Raw genomic sequence first — 16865 nt, forward strand, 5'->3', positions numbered from 1 at the left:
GTTTTTACATTGTGTTAATTCGTAAAATTTAGAGGTGTTGGTAGATTTTTTTTTATTTTATTTTTTTATCACAGAACCAACAATTTTCCCTCAGAAAGCAATTGTCTTTTCCAAAATGTCAAACTATTCCTTTAACCTTTTGATTTTGTCATTATCTATTTTATTATCTGATTATCATTATCTGATTAGCCACATAGCCGTACTGTATATCTGCATCATCTTTTGCAAGACAACATAGGTTCCACTTGGTGTATATACACAGTAACTGCCAAATGCTGATATTGTAACTATCATAGGCTAAAAATCCCTGTCATTGTGCAATATCATTAAACCGGCAGTACAAACTGGCAGCTTGTACCAAATTAGAAGATAATGTTACAATAACGGCAATCACTCCCACAGATTATAATAACTTACTTTTTGTAATGTTTCCTCTAAATTGCTGTGTCTGCAAATGGAGTCATCTTTAGTAAGTTCCCTTGGGCACTGTGAATCACAGTGCTGCTGTAAGTGCTTTAGAGGCAAATTACCACATCTGCAGGACAGAAAGTTACTCAGATGGACATTAATTATGCAAATTAATTGTGAAATTGCAATAAATTGGTTTTAAATGGCCTCAATTTCTCAGGGGAGCCTCCTCCAGAATCCCTGTGAGTTTAGATTTTTAGCACCTGCTCACACCACCCACCCACCTCCCTTCCTGCGTTTTGAATTTGCAAAAGACTTTTGCTAAATTAAGTCTTGAAGAGATGCTTATTATAATAATGTGCACATGCTTGTGTGTGTTGGGGGACATCAGTGCAATAAATGTGATGAAGAGGACTACCAATTCAATCAGCTTTTCTCACTGTGACAGCAAAGGACATTGAAGATGACGCCAAGGGTTGCTTGCAGTGGCATGTTTCAGAGTGAGTTGGGGAGACATCATCAACAGAGCTGTTGGTTATATAATGATGACCACTGCAGAGAAGTTAGGCAGAGATAAATACAAACACTCTAATTGTTATGACAGATTTAGAAAGCAGCGCTTGACTGGCAGGAGATTACCCAGTGGTGAGCTGAGGAGACAGGCTGATAGAGTTAGACAGAGAATAGTCAGCTGACACTGACAGATTCCACCTGGTGTCTGTCTGGTGGATGCTTTTAATATCCCTAAAACCCTTGTGCCAAGAGAGCATCCGCAAAAACGACTAACAGCAAACATAAAACTAAATCTATGACACTTTTGCATTTTGGCACGCACTGGTACATGAGTCGGTCAACGTCTGCATTTGTGCAGAAGGAGGAAGAGGTGGCATTGTTGTTTCTGTCTGGACTTCAAACTTTCAGCAAGATTGTACAAAAAAAAAACCTCAGATGTCAGAGAGAGAGGAGAAAAAAACATCTGTCAGTCTTTTGAGCGCTGACTTGTGTGAAAGGAGAGTTCAACAAAAGAGAGAAACATGCACAAAAGCGAGAGCGGCTGCACCGACATTACAGCTTCAAACTATGCCTTTCAAGAGAGATGTAGGTCAGGAGTCTGACAAATGTGTGTGTGGGGAAAAAAAACAGAGTAAAATCTATGCCACCACTTTGATATACAAACACTAATGCATCTCAAAGGCCTCTGAAAACACAACGTGATCCGAGGGAACTAAAGCTGGGTATTGTTTACACGGACACTGTATCAGTTACATAAACGTTTGTGAAGAAACCAACAGCATGCAGTACTGTAGTGACTTGTCTATGGAATATTCAACTTTCATATTCTTGATTGATCATTATTATTTTCATTTCATTTTAAAATTGAAAAAAAAATAGTTTATGGAACAAATATACATTAAAATATGCAACATATTTAGCATTTTATAGTTTCTCAAATTAAAGCTGCATTCATTGATTTCTCTTTTTGTCTTTCTGGCCACCTGAGGGCAGCAGAACAATCTGAAGACTGTTGTTATAGATAATTTACAAGTAAACGATTGCCTATATATGCGCACAATAGACACAGAGTAATACTACATTAATTCAGAGTCATGATTTTGGCCAACAGAGAAATATCCAATATTCACTCTTAATTTAGTTCTGTTTTGGTCTCCTGGGAAATATCTGGGTCATTAGCTGCCAAATGCTCCATTATTACAGGCTTTTTTATTCTATTTAACAGGAAGCAGACAGATGAACATCATTACATACAGATAAGTAGTGGAACAGATGGGATGTATATACGGCATCTAATGGAAGCTAATTTACAGCCGGCAATCCAGGCTTTCAACTCATGGTTAAACCATCTAAATAAATAACAGGACAGATTAAATGTGTCTATTTGTGTATTGTTTATGACTGTGTTAACACTGACATCTAGGTGTGATACTGGGTGTGAATGACTTGTATGAAAAGGTTGGTATAAATTTTGTGAATCTAACAATCCAGTCAAAGTTGTTCAAATCCACTGGTCTAGTTGAAAAAAATGATAGTATACATGTACATTTGAGCTGAGACATACATGGTCTAATCAAACAAAAAAAGTGTTTCCCTAGTCTTGGACAGTTTTCTGACGAAGGCGTCCAATTTGAGTTTAGAATCCAAAATGATTAAATTCACTCAACGTTAGCTAGTGGCACTGTCTGCATACGTTTTGGTGCTGGCTAGGTGGTGCACAAAAATAGCTAATAGAGTAGAACTAAAAGAAGCTAAAACATAGTAATAATTCTCTGTGGGTTCATCATTAGGAGTGACATTTTTCACATTACACATTGTCATTTTGTCTATTGTTTAGATAAAGATTTTGATTAACGGGGCTTTAAATGACCTCTGCATCTCTCTGCCAGCTCCTGACAACACTAGACAGCCTCGGAAACACAGGCTGAAACACCAGACACAAGCCTGAAAATAAAACCTTTTCGGATACTTGCCTCCACTGAGGAGAGAAACCTCCAGGGGTGGAAAATAGATCCGAGGCATCCAAGAATACTTCCACTGTTCCTCTGTGGCTCTGACAACAGCAGTGCCTCACTGTCAGTGATATCCTTTTTATGTCTCTCACTATGGAATGTTAATACATGTTGTAGTTTACATTTTTTTTGACACTTTGGCTCTGATGTAATATTTATTCACACATACACACACATCCATGTTATCTCATTACTGTGAGAGCAAGATATGGTTTACTGGTAATGAATTATTCATAGCTCAATAAAGATGCATCACAAAGGTTAGCGTGTTAATCTGGTGTCTGCTCCTTTGAATCCCTTTAAAAGATTATTTCTTGAATTCAGCTGGCATTATTAACCACCATAATTAAGTTGCTTTTTGCAGGGGCAGAATTGGGCCACCAGTCTGTAGCTCACTGTGATTAGAATTTAATTCTGGCTGCTCTTATGGACATGGAATTTGACTTAGGTCTCGTAAAACATTAAAACAAAGTGATTAAAGTAGGTAAAAGAGAATTCCTGCTACTCCCTCACCACAGTCTAACCATGGATATGTCTTTTACATGTCAAAGGCAAAGATGCTGCGGGACTGACAAATTCACACATTTATGTTCCTCAGACAGAAGAGCTGCTTTGGCAAATTCCTGAAGACACTTTACAGTGACAGTGAAGAGGAATGATGAAAAATGTCTCCACCACTGAACGCCAAGTGTGATAATGGCAATGACAGTCGCTGTCATGAAAGAGAAATGTTCTCTTAACATTTCAACAGCTTAAACCCGGCTGCAAGCCTGAAAACACACAAGTATTTTAGCCGCCACAAAAGGGTGAAAACAAATGTAAATAGCTAAAAGCAAACTCTCTTTTAACTCATGCACACACAGCAGTGCATTACAACAACACCATCCCTGTCCTCAACTCCCCAGTTCACTTTCTCTTCTCTGTTAATCCCTCTAAAAGAGCAGGGATATGACACACAGCCATTTGAGAGAAACTGGTTTTGGGCACATGCATTATTTCTACTTAACATTTAAAAAAAAAAAAAAAAAAAAGAGCAGGCGCCAGCTGCTATAGGAATAAATGGTCTAATGTAAGTCAGGAGGCTCTCACAGTACGACCTCAGATAATGACAGTGCTCTGTGTAGTGAGAGGGAAATTGGTCAGAATCTAGTATAGAGATTTTAAACACGCAGTTGAAAAATTAAAGGCAGTTTTTATGTATAAAAACTCTAAAAGAATAATTCCTAGATTGCTGTCCAGATAGCAAAATACATCTAGCCTATACTTGGGCCACATGCTCATGCTTCTTCTGGCCTAGTATACACCCTGGTTCCACGGCTCAAGTGTGGCCCATATGAAGCATGATTGTCAAATGCTACTCCCATATCTGGACCAATTCTGGCACACACGCGTAAAATCTTCCGGCTGTCAGCAACCACCGAAAGATAACTACCTAGATGCGGAAATATATGGGCCAGACTCCGCCCGTGGAACCAGGGTATATGCTGGGCCAGAAGTTTCCTTTTTGCTCCCTAGATGAGAGTTAGTTTGGAAGCTATGAAGCTAGAGCTGGAGGGCAATTAGTTTAGCTTAGTTTAGTAGCTGGATACAGGAGGAAAGAACTAGCTTAATATTTAGTTATGTATCCGTAACATGTTATTTAGTGAGCTTTAAAAAGAGCAACACTAACTTCAAGTGAATACTGAAAAACAGCAAGGTCTGACCAAGCTAGCACTGTCTCTACCAAGGTAATCTGTTAGCTACTACCCGCTGACTGCTACTGGCTGCGCACACTATAAACTGGGTTTGACGATTGTTGTATTTTAGTTAATTTGAAAAAGTGGTCCAATGGATACATTTTAGAAGGACTTCATTAATTTGAAATTTCCTTCCACTTCCTTTCTTCCATTAATTACAATGGCATGGCATTGAGTTGTGCCCTTTTCAGTGTCATTATGTTGTAATTTCAGTCACCCCCTTCCTTCCAGTCTGAGACTGTCCTCCTGTGAAAAACAAGCACACAGGTCATTTGTTCAGCAGCTTATCATGACACATAGTTACATTTTGTTGTTAGATGACATCTAGTGGTCGTAGTAATTATGGGAAAAGTGCGGTGACGTAGTGTAAAGAGCAACAAAGTCCGAGTCTGGAGGAGGTTGTGGTGGATGGATGGTTTAACAAAAAGTCAGGAATATGACAAAGGACATCGGTGTTCCACTCCCATGTGAAACCAGTAGTTTATATTGTGTATATTATCCATGGCTGTTCATTGTTATTATTGTAATGGCCAATTCATGACCTTTTTCTAAACCTAACTATGTAGTTTTTGTGTTTAAACCTAACCAATACATTACCGTTATTAAATTAACAACGGCAACGTTTGGTAAGCCGCTCTTGGTATAGTCGTCTGTTTATTATGGTCACCATGACAATCGAGGTGCGATACGCATGCTGCCAGTAGGGGGCGCTATATTAGGAAACACTCCTCTGGGTCGTAAATGAGGGTAGGAACAATTGACCGACATGCATGTATGGATTGAGGGACTTGTTGTCCAGTCTTTATGCTAAGCTAAAGTTAAGCGCCTTCTGGCGGTAGCTTCAGATTTAGCATATGGATATAATATTGATTTACTCTTTTAACTTCTCTTAAATAGAAGAAGTGTATTTCTCTTATGTTGAAGTATTTCTTTAAACCCAACTCTGCTAATCTGTCTTTCAAAAGCTGCACTGATCCCTGAATCCATGGAAATGATTCACTCCCTTGTTCTGGTTTTTTCTGGTGCAGGACTTTGCTTTTTTCCATTTGAGATAAGGGCTGCGCTTTTAATTTCCAATAAAGGATCAACCTTTACAACCATAAATGCTTCTCCAGCAAGAATGTAAAAATGAAAAAGTCATCAAATTAATACCTGTTTTTTTTTGCCTGCAGCTGTGTGGTCATGCATAAAAGTGGTTCTAATGATTAAGTAAACTGACCGAGCCTGAATAACACCTCTTCTCTGGAGCTCCACGTGACGACACTGTGCACAAGAGACAGAGGTGCTATTTACTCAGTGAACTGCTGCAGCATGAGGGGAGAGTATCAGTAAAAGCATAATGATATTGAATTATGCATGGATATGCGAGTGGTGGTGCTAGGACTTGTACAGAGATTTGTCAAGTCTGGATCGCTGGTGTTTATGACAGTGAAAAGCCAATTGAAGCCCATTCACAGTAGAGTGAGTGTAATGCTATCGTAATTGCATCTCAGGGGGACACAGTGGTGGATGCTTGTGGGTATGCGAGCAGCTTTGCTAAAGAGTGAAGGCTCATATCCTTGGAGATTACCTTCAGTAACGCCACTCAGTAGAACCTATTATGTTCATTGCCTCTTATTAAAATAAGAGACCAACAAACAAATGGGAGGAGAGGGAGAGATAGACAGATAGAAAGACGCCTGACCTTGCTGCAGAAACGCAAAAAGCATCTATCCTTATATACTTTTGGAGATTATGCAAAAGCTCTAGAAACTATTTAAATAAACATGAAACAGTGACGCCTCCACAGAACATACTAATCCTAGATTTGAAGAATCTCTTGTCAATAAAGCCTGTTCAATTTCTGACATTTACCGCACATATTGGAATTGTTTTTCCGAGGATATTTCAATGCCTTGACCTATTTATTAATTGGATTTCATTATTTATGTAGCTGGTCTGAACAATACTTCCATGGATCACTGGTGATGCAACTGTGTTCCAGTATAACAGCATTACTACACTGCTGTTCTTCATAGAGGTCAATTTTATCATAAGAAAGCTAAGTGATGTGTGACAACATATTTTGCCAGACTAGGCCATATGCAAATGAAATATATGTACATACATTTTTATATATATATATATGAAATATATACATAAATGTAAAAATGATATGAAACTTATTTGAAATTGACACTATTTCATAGATTGACTTACATCTGTAGCCCATACAAATGTGTATGTTCATGTATGCTTATGTTGTAGACATATGTTACATTAATATACTGTATATCCGTACCAAAGCCTGTCATATATATTGCTATTATATACAGTGGGCTCCAAAAGTCTGAGACCACTTTCCCGGACTGGGATACATACATATAGAATTTTTATATGCATGTTAAATTTATAAATACATTTTATAATATAGTGTATACACACACACACACACACACACACACACACATATGTATATATATATAGGTATATATATACCTATATATATATGGCAACTATATCAAGACGAGTATAAAGCTTGATAACTTGAATGAAATAACTTCAAATTATGAATGAGCAGCACAGCACGGGTGAGTCAGTAGGTGAGCTGCAGCATATAATTAAAGCATTCCTAGAGTCTGTGTGTAATGCGCAACCCCATGCTCACTCCCATCTCTTGTGTTATTTGAGGGATATTTGTTATTTAGAATCAACCTGTAGGCACAGAGAAATGAGGTCAGACCCAAACAGCGTCGCTGCAGGAATACAACATTTCAACAGGGTGACATTTCTCTGTGGACAAAACGAGAACGACTTGTGAAAGGAGAATACCTCAAAATGTCACAGAATAGACATACATCAAAGTCTACAGAGTTGCTGTTTTGTCATCATTTGGTGGTGCATGTTAAACTCTAGACTATGTCTGACAAGTTGGGAAGTCACTGCTAGGCCTTCCCACAAAGGCTCCCCATGCTAAAAATGCATGTACCTTGGATACATGGATTTTTTGATTCTGGTATCTCCCGTTCTGTCAATCACACACTCTCATATCATTTCCCTAATAAAAAAAATAGTTTATAACTGTAATAAAAACAGTTACAGTTCACAAGTGTTGGCTATTCTTCCACATAAGCAGGAGCATAATTAGATTTACCTGTAAAGTTCCACTGAGTAGCTGGGGTGTGACAAACAAGCTGTATGTCACCTCTTTTCAGGTGGAAAAACATATGAGAGACAGATGTTTTTTCTCTTGTCAGCAGCCTGAACAATTTACCAGTGCTCCTGAAATTTGTAATGTTCGTGATGATGATTGAAATTTTGTGTCCATACTAAACTTGAAATCAAACATGAAACATTAAATGAATGTGTCTGCATAAATAAAAAAAATGCATTCAAACATTCAAAAACGGTGTGTAAACATATTTGTAAAACAAGTTAAATATGTATGCAGTCTTGGTGCAGGCTACAGGTATAAATAAAAAATCATAACAACACATGACGGTCTTGATTATTGAATGGAAGGCTAAATCAATCGAACAAGTCTGAGTCAGAAAAAAACGGGAGATTATTGGAGACTTTGGTTTCAAAATAAAAGCATGAAATATTAAAGTGCAGACATGAACTACATGTGAAATACCGCATCATTTGCTAATGTACTGATTTTTCACAACAGAGGGCTCGTTAGAAATTTTATTCCTAAATGCTTCTTCTATGAACTCTTCGAACGTGGTTTAGATACCCCACAATAGTTAGCCTGAGTTCGTTGTCAAAGATGTAGGTCAAAAGCGGTTTTACTCTGAATTTGCAGCCGGAAGTGTGACGTTTATAATCTGTTTGAATTGACAGTGGTACATTGACCCAGTTTCAGCAAACACTAGTCTCTGGGTGGTTTAAATTAGCGGCGCGGGGAGCGCGTGGAGGTGCGGCATGGAGCCCACAGTGTCTCGTGTCTGGGACACACTCTGACACACCGCGCGCTGCACAATGCTGGAAACCAAGTTTTTATCCGCGCAATGAATCCTGCCAACGAAACCAGAGTCGAGAGAAGTACTGAACATTATCTTTTCACAGTTGGCACCTACAAACTTCTCGCTTTCACCATCGGGACCATTGGAGTATTCGGCTTTTGCAATAACGTTGTTGTCATTATACTCTACTGTAAATTCAAGAGACTCCGGACACCCACAAATTTGTTACTGGTTAATATAAGTTTGAGTGATTTGCTGGTTTCTCTCATCGGAATAAACTTTACCTTTGCTTCGTGCGTCAAAGGCGGATGGATCTGGAGCCAGGCAACATGCATCTGGGACGGCTTCAGCAACAGCTTATTTGGTGAGAGACATAAAATGAGGAAACTATTTATTTATACCCGTGTATAGCTCACATTTATCAACATTGTTCATAAAGTTTTTTTACCAGAATAGTCCAAGACAAATTAATTAAAGTGATTGCTTATTATTGATTATTCGCGTCTCACATAGGCAATATATCTTACTATATCTTATGTATAGACATATCTTATCAATATATCTTATTCTGACATAATTAAGAATATAAATAAATGCATAAATACAATGCTAATGTAAAAAGCAGGGAGGAGCTCATTCACAATATATGGTATATAATGCAGGAAAGAAGGGTATTCCAGAAACACGAAAAAATTATTTGTATGAAAAGCATGTAAATTGTAAAAAACAAAACAAAAAAAACCAAACTTGCACTTGTACACTAAAATGTGTCACTACATTGTTTTCTCTTGTGTGCACTTCCTGTCAGAATGTGATGATGGTTAAATTTAGACCGGGTCAAAAACAGTTTATTGACCCTCTAGTCTCGCCTCATGATGAGCTGCAGTGAAATCTAACGACCTTGAGAGGATGCTAATTCTGTTTTTTCTGTTCTTAACAGACATCATAGTATATTGTTTTTATTTACATGTAAAGTGAGCATATTCTGCAGGTCATTGCTTCATGCAGAGGAATGTTTTTTGTCACCTTCATCAAATTTCACCCCAACAGGAATGTCCATTTATTCCCAGCATGACTGTGTTCAGCAGTGAAGTGTGAATGAACACTTTTCTCCGGGTTCCACCCCTGTAGGAATTACAGTTCAGGAGGATAGATGTGTGATAATTAGCTCATTAGTGAAAACCTGAAAGCCTTGTGTTGCTTGGTCAGCAAACTAAAGGCTGCCTATATATCTATTTTTTTCTATCATCTTCCTGTCCTTTAATTGACATTGGCTTCTTTGCACATGATCTAAAGAACACGTTTACCTGCCTCTGTCATGGGGAATCACCGTTGGCAACGCTGCAACAGTGACTTTGTTGATGTGGTTTGCATTGAAAATATGTCACACAAATGAGAATTTCAAATCAAGAGCATGCAAAGTTGGTTTTTACATCCAGATTTATGGTTAATATTTTTATCCAATGTGTGCAAGAATAACCCAAGGTCATACAATTAGTCATGGCTTGATTTGATATGAAAGTCACAATTCTGGAGAGCCTGCATGGCTCCCAGCTCCCACTGGTAAAATGACTATAATATAAGGCTCCCTGCTGACACAGGTTGTCTTATAGAAATTCAAGTGTACAAATCTCACAGCTCTGTCTGCGTCCTCCACTCCTCTTTACATGCCATCATCCTTGTGCTTTGTATTACCCAGCGGAGGTTGGTGTCAGTGTCACCGACACACACATATGCACACACACACACATGGGCCACAGGGCTGCAGAAATAAGCCCCTATAGTGCTGTTAATGCACATCCTTCCTACTCAAACCCTAGCCCCACAGATTCGACCTCAGCGCGTAATGTGAAACAACTCCCTGTAAAAATCAATTTTAGAATCATGACTATGTCTTGCAGATGCAAGACATAGTCATGATTCTAAAATTGCTCCCTAGCTCCCTGGCTTACAAGCATTATAAAACTGAGAGCAAAGTGATGTGCAAGGTGAACATGAGAGCTTCAGGTATTTGAATATAAGACTTTTGCAGCATTAAAGCCAAACCATGTTAATTTGTGTAGAAAAAAGCCAGGCTGCAGATGCAGGTCTTAGAGGTGTGTGTGTGTGTAAGTCAAGAGTCTTTCTGTGAGTTTTCAGTGATTCACCACAAAATGTTTGAGTTTTATGTTCAGTTCCTGTTTATACATACTGTGATGAAATGCGTTCAATCTAATCTATCTAAGAGACGCTGAGTAGCCACTGACCCAGATCCCACACTAAGCGCTCTGCATTACTCAGCGTGGCTGTCTCTCTCCTTCCGCTGCCAGGCATTGTTTCCATCATGACTTTGGCAGCCCTGGCCTATGAACGCTACATCCGGGTGGTCCATGCCCAGGTCGTGGACTTCCCCTGGGCCTGGCGGGCCATTGCCCACATCTGGCTGTACTCCCTGGCCTGGACAGGGGCTCCTCTGCTGGGGTGGAACCGCTACACTCTGGAGATCCACCAGCTGGGCTGCTCTCTGGACTGGGCTTCAAAGGACCCGAATGATGCCTCTTTCATCCTCTTCTTCCTCCTGGCCTGTTTCTTTGTGCCTGTTGGTGTCATGATCTACTGCTACGGGAACATCCTCTATACAGTGCAGATGGTAAGGCATGCAGATCTAATTTTTCTGTTTATTTGTTAGTATATTTAATAAATTATGAATGAGTTAGGCCACTAAACAGAACGAATTACATCGATTTGTGAATGAACTTGGGTTCTGATCAAGGATACTTGGAGGGAAACGTTAAACATGACTGTATGTCTATGCATGTTTAACAATTAATCTTTAGATTATTTTACAATAAGTCAATTCATTCTTTGGGCTATAAAACATCAACAAAGAGAGAAAAATATCCATATTTTCCTAAAGCCCCAGGTGACGTCATCAGATGCCTTGTTTTTTCCAACCAACAGTTCAAAATCCAGAGATCTTCATTTTCCAACAATGTAAAACAAGGAAAATCTGCAAATTCTCAAATTTGAAAACCTAAAGTCAAGGTTATTGGTCCCATACTTAAATTAATTACAGGTCCATATTTTCCTCTTCTCCAGTGTTTTATTTGAAGTGTTGATCCATAAGAAGATATGTTTGTGGTTTTAAGAACCAAAAACCATCTCCTTGTAGTTTTACATCTCCTCTCTCAGGCTTCTCTCTGGAGCTCTAGTAACAACAGGTCAGTGAGCAAATCAGAGGAGAGGAGGCTCCGAGCCTCTCTTCTGATTGGCTGACTGTTTTCTGAGTGATGTAATAAAAATAAATCGGATTTCAGGTAAACACTCAGCGAAGCCAAATCCTGCAAGGCTTGATGGTGGGTGCAGGTGGGCTGGGCTTGGGAAATGGTTGAATGTGGTGAGTGTGTCATTGTGACATCACAAAGTTACAGAAGTCTTAACGGCACATTTTAAGGCTCAGTTTCTAAATAGAAGTTGTATTAGAACCTAGACCTGCTTTACAATCAAAAAAGACATGGACATTTACCTTGATACAATATGGGACCTTTAATTCTTTTATTTATTTATCCACTAGTATATCTCAACGTAACACTTTCAGATCTTATACATCAACTGATATTTCAGCAGCAAACAACAACTCATCAGCTGCTTTCAACACATTAAATTTGGCACGTCAAACCCCTTTCAGATCTGGGGTCGTCAGCTTTGAACAACAACAACAAAATTCAGTCCCTACCCCCCACAACTTCTGCTGTTCACACATAGTCCAACTGCTTACAGTGCATACACTTCAGCTGACACTTTAACTGCCACAGTTTTTCACTTTAACTACACAAACTGGCAATCATTTACTTCAGGACTTCCACTTCAGCACACTTCCACATCAATCTATCACATACACTGATTGACTTTTCAGCTCCTTTCAGCACTTTCACTTCAAATTCGCTCAGGTTACACTTGAACTGGCACTCTGACGTAAATCACTCATACTGTTTTAACTGCCACTTCAACTAAATTGGCCTTCAGTATTTCAACTATTTCAAATGTTACAAGCTGTGAATATGTAGCAATGAACACACATACATTTTCTTCATTTTTGTGTTTTCTAATAACAGATGTGAAATGAAGTATTAAATGTATGCAAGATATGAAGATCTTTGGGATGTTATTACTTTTGATATAGACTTTAATTGGTTTTAATAAAAAGTAACATATTGACCTTTACTGGCTAAGTGATGCCTTTCACTTCTCTTTTATTACAGACTTTATTATTATAGTATGTGTCTGTGGCTTCAGAGCTTGTTCTGTACAGTGGAAATGGTTGAAAAGCTCATTGTTTGTTGTGCCTGTGCTGAGCCTTAGGATTGCAGCCTTAAAATGTCAATGATGTTATCAGTCCCAGGAGACAGCATGGTAATAAAGGACAGTCGAGCTGGCTGCGGGAGGAGAGTTAAGCATTCATGTTTAATGATTCCTGCAAAAACACTGGAGTAGCGTCTTTGTCTCTGAGAGAAATTAGGGAATCTGTATCTGTCTCATCTTCTTCTGTTTGTACTGTCAAGCAGATGGTCACCCAAGTGTTTGAACAGGAAAATATGAAAGTAAACATGTAAATGAGAGAAACACTGAAATTCTAATCAAATGACCCAGATGTCTGTCTGCATCACAATTGGCTGCAGCTACTATCTCTACTTCCTTGTAGGAAGTGTGAGCTGCTATTTCCTCACAGCCTCAAGCTTGAGCACCACAAAAACTCTCAACCCCTCTGCAACTCCCTGAGCTCTTCAGAGGCCTGGGAGGACTCATCACACGTCACAGCATTTTGGGAGATGCTATGAAAATCTTCAAAGAGAAGGTCTCTGAACCCTTCAGAGTATTGGCTTGATAGAAAATGAAAACGAAAAGTACTTGGCCTGCTTTCCAGAGCAAGAAGAGCTCATCATTGACATCTGAAAAACTAGAGAACAGTAGAACATGAACATGGAAGTAGATTATGCCTTCATAAGAAATGTAGAACATAAATAAAAGCAGGCCTTGTGAATTCATGAATAAAAATAGGAGCTTGCAGTGATTCAATCAGCTGCTGTAGACTGTCCCGAGGGAGTCTGGAAAATAACCATATGCTTTATCATCTCATCCCTTTCGCTTAAGGGTATAATGTAATATACAGTGTCAGTCACCCACACTATTTTTGAGTTATTGCAACGTTGCTTATAGCTTATAGCTTATAGCTGTTGCCAAACTCATGGAAATAATTCTGCACAGTACAAACAGTTGTTAGGCCTTAACTAGACATATTGTCAATGATAAAGCTGCTTTTATTAATGATTTAAATGAATACTTTGTAACTTCAGAAAGAAAAACTTGCACTTTCTTCTTCTTACAAGTAAAAACTTAAATTTATTAGCAAACGACAAAATTTCTCTATTCAGGGCACTCAGGTTTCACTGCTACAGCCTTACTTGGTCTGGTATGACCACTAGCTAGATGGCTAATGTTAGCAAAGTGTGGATAAGTGTTGCACTTCTCTGACATTATGGCTCTTATCTACTTGTGCTACTGCTTGTACACATTATGTGTTAGCATGAGCATTTTGCCATCATTGCTACTTTTATCCTCAGTAGCTGCTTTTCAGCAAATGTTACAATCTTAGTTTAAAGGTGTCTCCATAGTAAATGGCACATGCAGAGAGAGAAGATGTTCAAATTACAAATATGTCAATTGTCTTAGTCTGTGAACTCACCAGTTGTCGACTGAAGCTGCACTGAAAATCTGCTGCCCTCACACTTGCATAGAATGTGTTTACAAGTGATTGAAGGTCATTTAAATTTGTAGTTTCCAACCTTGAAGTCAGGATCCTTCAAAGGGGTCGCAAGATAAATCAGAACGGTCACAGATGATTAATATGTTAGGTAAGAAGACATAAACATTTCTACAAAATAAAATAATGTTAGTTTTGTTTGGATTCTTTTAGAATCTTTGCCCCTGTGAAATGTTGGAGAGTTTTACCTTTTCAGGGCACAAAAAACTAATGACAAATTTACATGACTCGGCTTTAATCTTCACAAATGCTGTTGAATTATTACAACACAAACAGTCGGACTAGCAGAGTCTTGGCATCAGATTAAGGTATTTATTCCTACTTTTCTCCCACATGCATATACTGTACATTTTCAAATAGTCAAACCTGCTCAGGGACTGCCCAGTTAAACCACAGACTTTGATCCGGACCAGCAACAATGTGGTCACAGGCACAAGTCTGTCCAATTGTTAGGCTAATGTCCCCTCACAATAGCATCATACTCTCTCCTGTTTCTTGTAGCTGCGCTCCATCCAGGACCTCCAGACGGTTCAGATCATCAAGATCTTGCGGTACGAGAAGAAGGTCGCCGTCATGTTTCTCCTGATGATCTCCTGCTTCCTGGTGTGTTGGACGCCCTACGCTGTTGTGTCCATGATGGAGGCCTTTGGCAGAAAGAGCATGGTCTCTCCCACGCTGGCCATCATCCCCTCGTTTTTTGCCAAGTCCAGCACAGCCTACAATCCCCTCATCTACGTGTTCATGAGCAGAAAGGTTTGTCGCCGTACGTTTTTGTAATTTCTTATGTTTTCAAGAAAGAACCTTCAATTCTAGATCAACTTTGGTAACTACCTATACTGTACCTCTGAAGCTTCCTCTCCAGCACTAATTTCTTTCTCTGTGTGGCTGATGAGGGTGAAGTCAGTGGTCCATGTTTCACTGGAGAGTTCTGATTGGCTGCTTCCTGTGAATTCAGTCAATTGTTTTCCCCCCTCCAGTGACCACAGCTGAACTTAGAATTTAATATGAGCAAATGGAGCGAATCAATGGCATCTCGAATAGGGCCGATGGTTTGCTCTCCTGTAGTACTGTTTCAGTTTGTGATTTGAGTAGAAAAACCATAAGATTAGTGAGCATTTCTGGAAGCATTTTTACACAAAATAGTGCAGACTTTGATTTTCTACAAGTGCTTGTTTAAAGGTAAAAGTCAGCAAAATGTGGGAAAAGAACTATTTCAAAAAATGTGAATGAAATCAGCATCATAGCATTCTTCTATTTAAACGTACAAAATGCATTTATTATGTGTGTAGGAGTGAAATTGTCACTTACACCATCTGTGGAGGCTGACATCTTGTGTGTATCTTGTTTGACAGACAAATGAGTGAGGACAGGGTGCTATTTCATCCCCTTGTTAAATACCATCCTTTTATCTCTTCGCTCTGCTTCTCCTCCTCCTCATCTTCTCACAGTTCCGGCGCTGTTTGCTGCAGCTGCTCTGTTCGCGGCTCTCTTGGCTGCAGCGCAGCCTCAAAGAGCGCCCCCTGGCTCCGGTCCAGCGGCCCATCCGGCCCATCGTCATGTCCGGCGCGTGTGGCAGCAGGGACCGACCCAAAAAGAGGGTGACCTTCAGCTCCTCCTCCATCGTTTTCATCATCACCAGCGATGACTTCCGCCACCTTGACGTGACCTCCAAGGCTGGAAGTTCCTCGGAGGTCAATGTCATTCAAGTGAGGCCACTGTGATCCTCAAGGACTGGACTTCTCACCCCACCACTCAGTATGCCTTAGGACATAACATGCAATTCCAAACCAAATAATCCTGTCTGACCTCCTGAGACGTTCCTGCGTCTACACACAGTTACAGATTTGTTACTAATCAACTGTAAATATCCCACTGTCAACCCAAGATCTCATCATAACCTGTTTCCTGATGAATTTGTGACATCCTCATCTGACATCAGCTGTTGGTGACATTCGTACATAATGATGTAGTTAACAATTATGTTTCTCTTAGAAAAAGAATCACACTTGTTTGTCAAATATGCCATTTAGTATATGTGACAACTGTAGGACTGTGTCGAGCATTTAGAGGCCGGTGGTGTTAAGGACCTGAGTTTGGATTAGCATGTAATAGTAAATTGTTTTGGTTGGTACCCAACTGCAATTGTGTAAAATGGAAAATAAGCCTTAGCTCCTTAGCCATAAACCATAGTACACAAACTGACATTACTGTGTATGGATTCAATAAAGAGGATCATATTTTAAGCTACCAAGCTTGTATACCTTATCTTATTTCAGTCTAAGCACCCAGAGTGATGAGAGCAGTCACTGCGAAATGACATTTGGTGGAATTATATGTATGGAGACTACAGGAGTGTAATTAGGTAAGAGGAGATGAGACTGGGACCTCGGTGTGCCCCGGTAAAATGCTCCTTTCATAACCTTCTGGGCTGTCAGCTATGAATAGACTT

At 39.4% G+C, this 16865-nt stretch overlaps 1 protein-coding gene across 1 annotated transcript; it reads left to right on the forward strand.

Moving 5' to 3' along the window:
- The first annotated feature begins 8515 nt into the window (after window positions 1-8515).
- opn3 (opsin 3) lies at window positions 8516-16663 on the forward strand. The gene is made up of 4 exons (XM_023425682.2): window positions 8516-8980; window positions 10926-11245; window positions 14918-15169; window positions 15865-16663. Exons 1-4 carry the CDS (start codon window positions 8662-8664, stop codon window positions 16135-16137), a joined length of 1164 nt encoding a protein of 387 aa, XP_023281450.1. The 5' UTR covers window positions 8516-8661; the 3' UTR covers window positions 16138-16663.
- The last annotated feature ends 202 nt before the right edge of the window (window positions 16664-16865 follow it).

The sequence above is a fragment of the Seriola lalandi genome, unplaced genomic scaffold (genome assembly GCF_002814215.2).
Source record: "Seriola lalandi dorsalis isolate HSWRI2012SDOR001 ecotype SW California unplaced genomic scaffold, Sedor1 jcf7180002054795, whole genome shotgun sequence".
Taxonomy (NCBI): Eukaryota; Metazoa; Chordata; class Actinopteri; order Carangiformes; family Carangidae; genus Seriola; species Seriola lalandi.

Excerpts from the sequence above, each read along its gene's own strand:
- opn3 (XM_023425682.2), top strand. The coding sequence starts at position 8,662 with ATGAATCCTGCCAACGAAACCAGAGTCGAGAGAAGTACTGAACATTAT. Across the intron at positions 8,981-10,925 it reads CTTCAGCAACAGCTTATTTG|GCATTGTTTCCATCATGACT; the intron begins GTGAGAGACATA and ends TTCCGCTGCCAG. Across the intron at positions 11,246-14,917 it reads TCCTCTATACAGTGCAGATG|CTGCGCTCCATCCAGGACCT; the intron begins GTAAGGCATGCA and ends TGTTTCTTGTAG.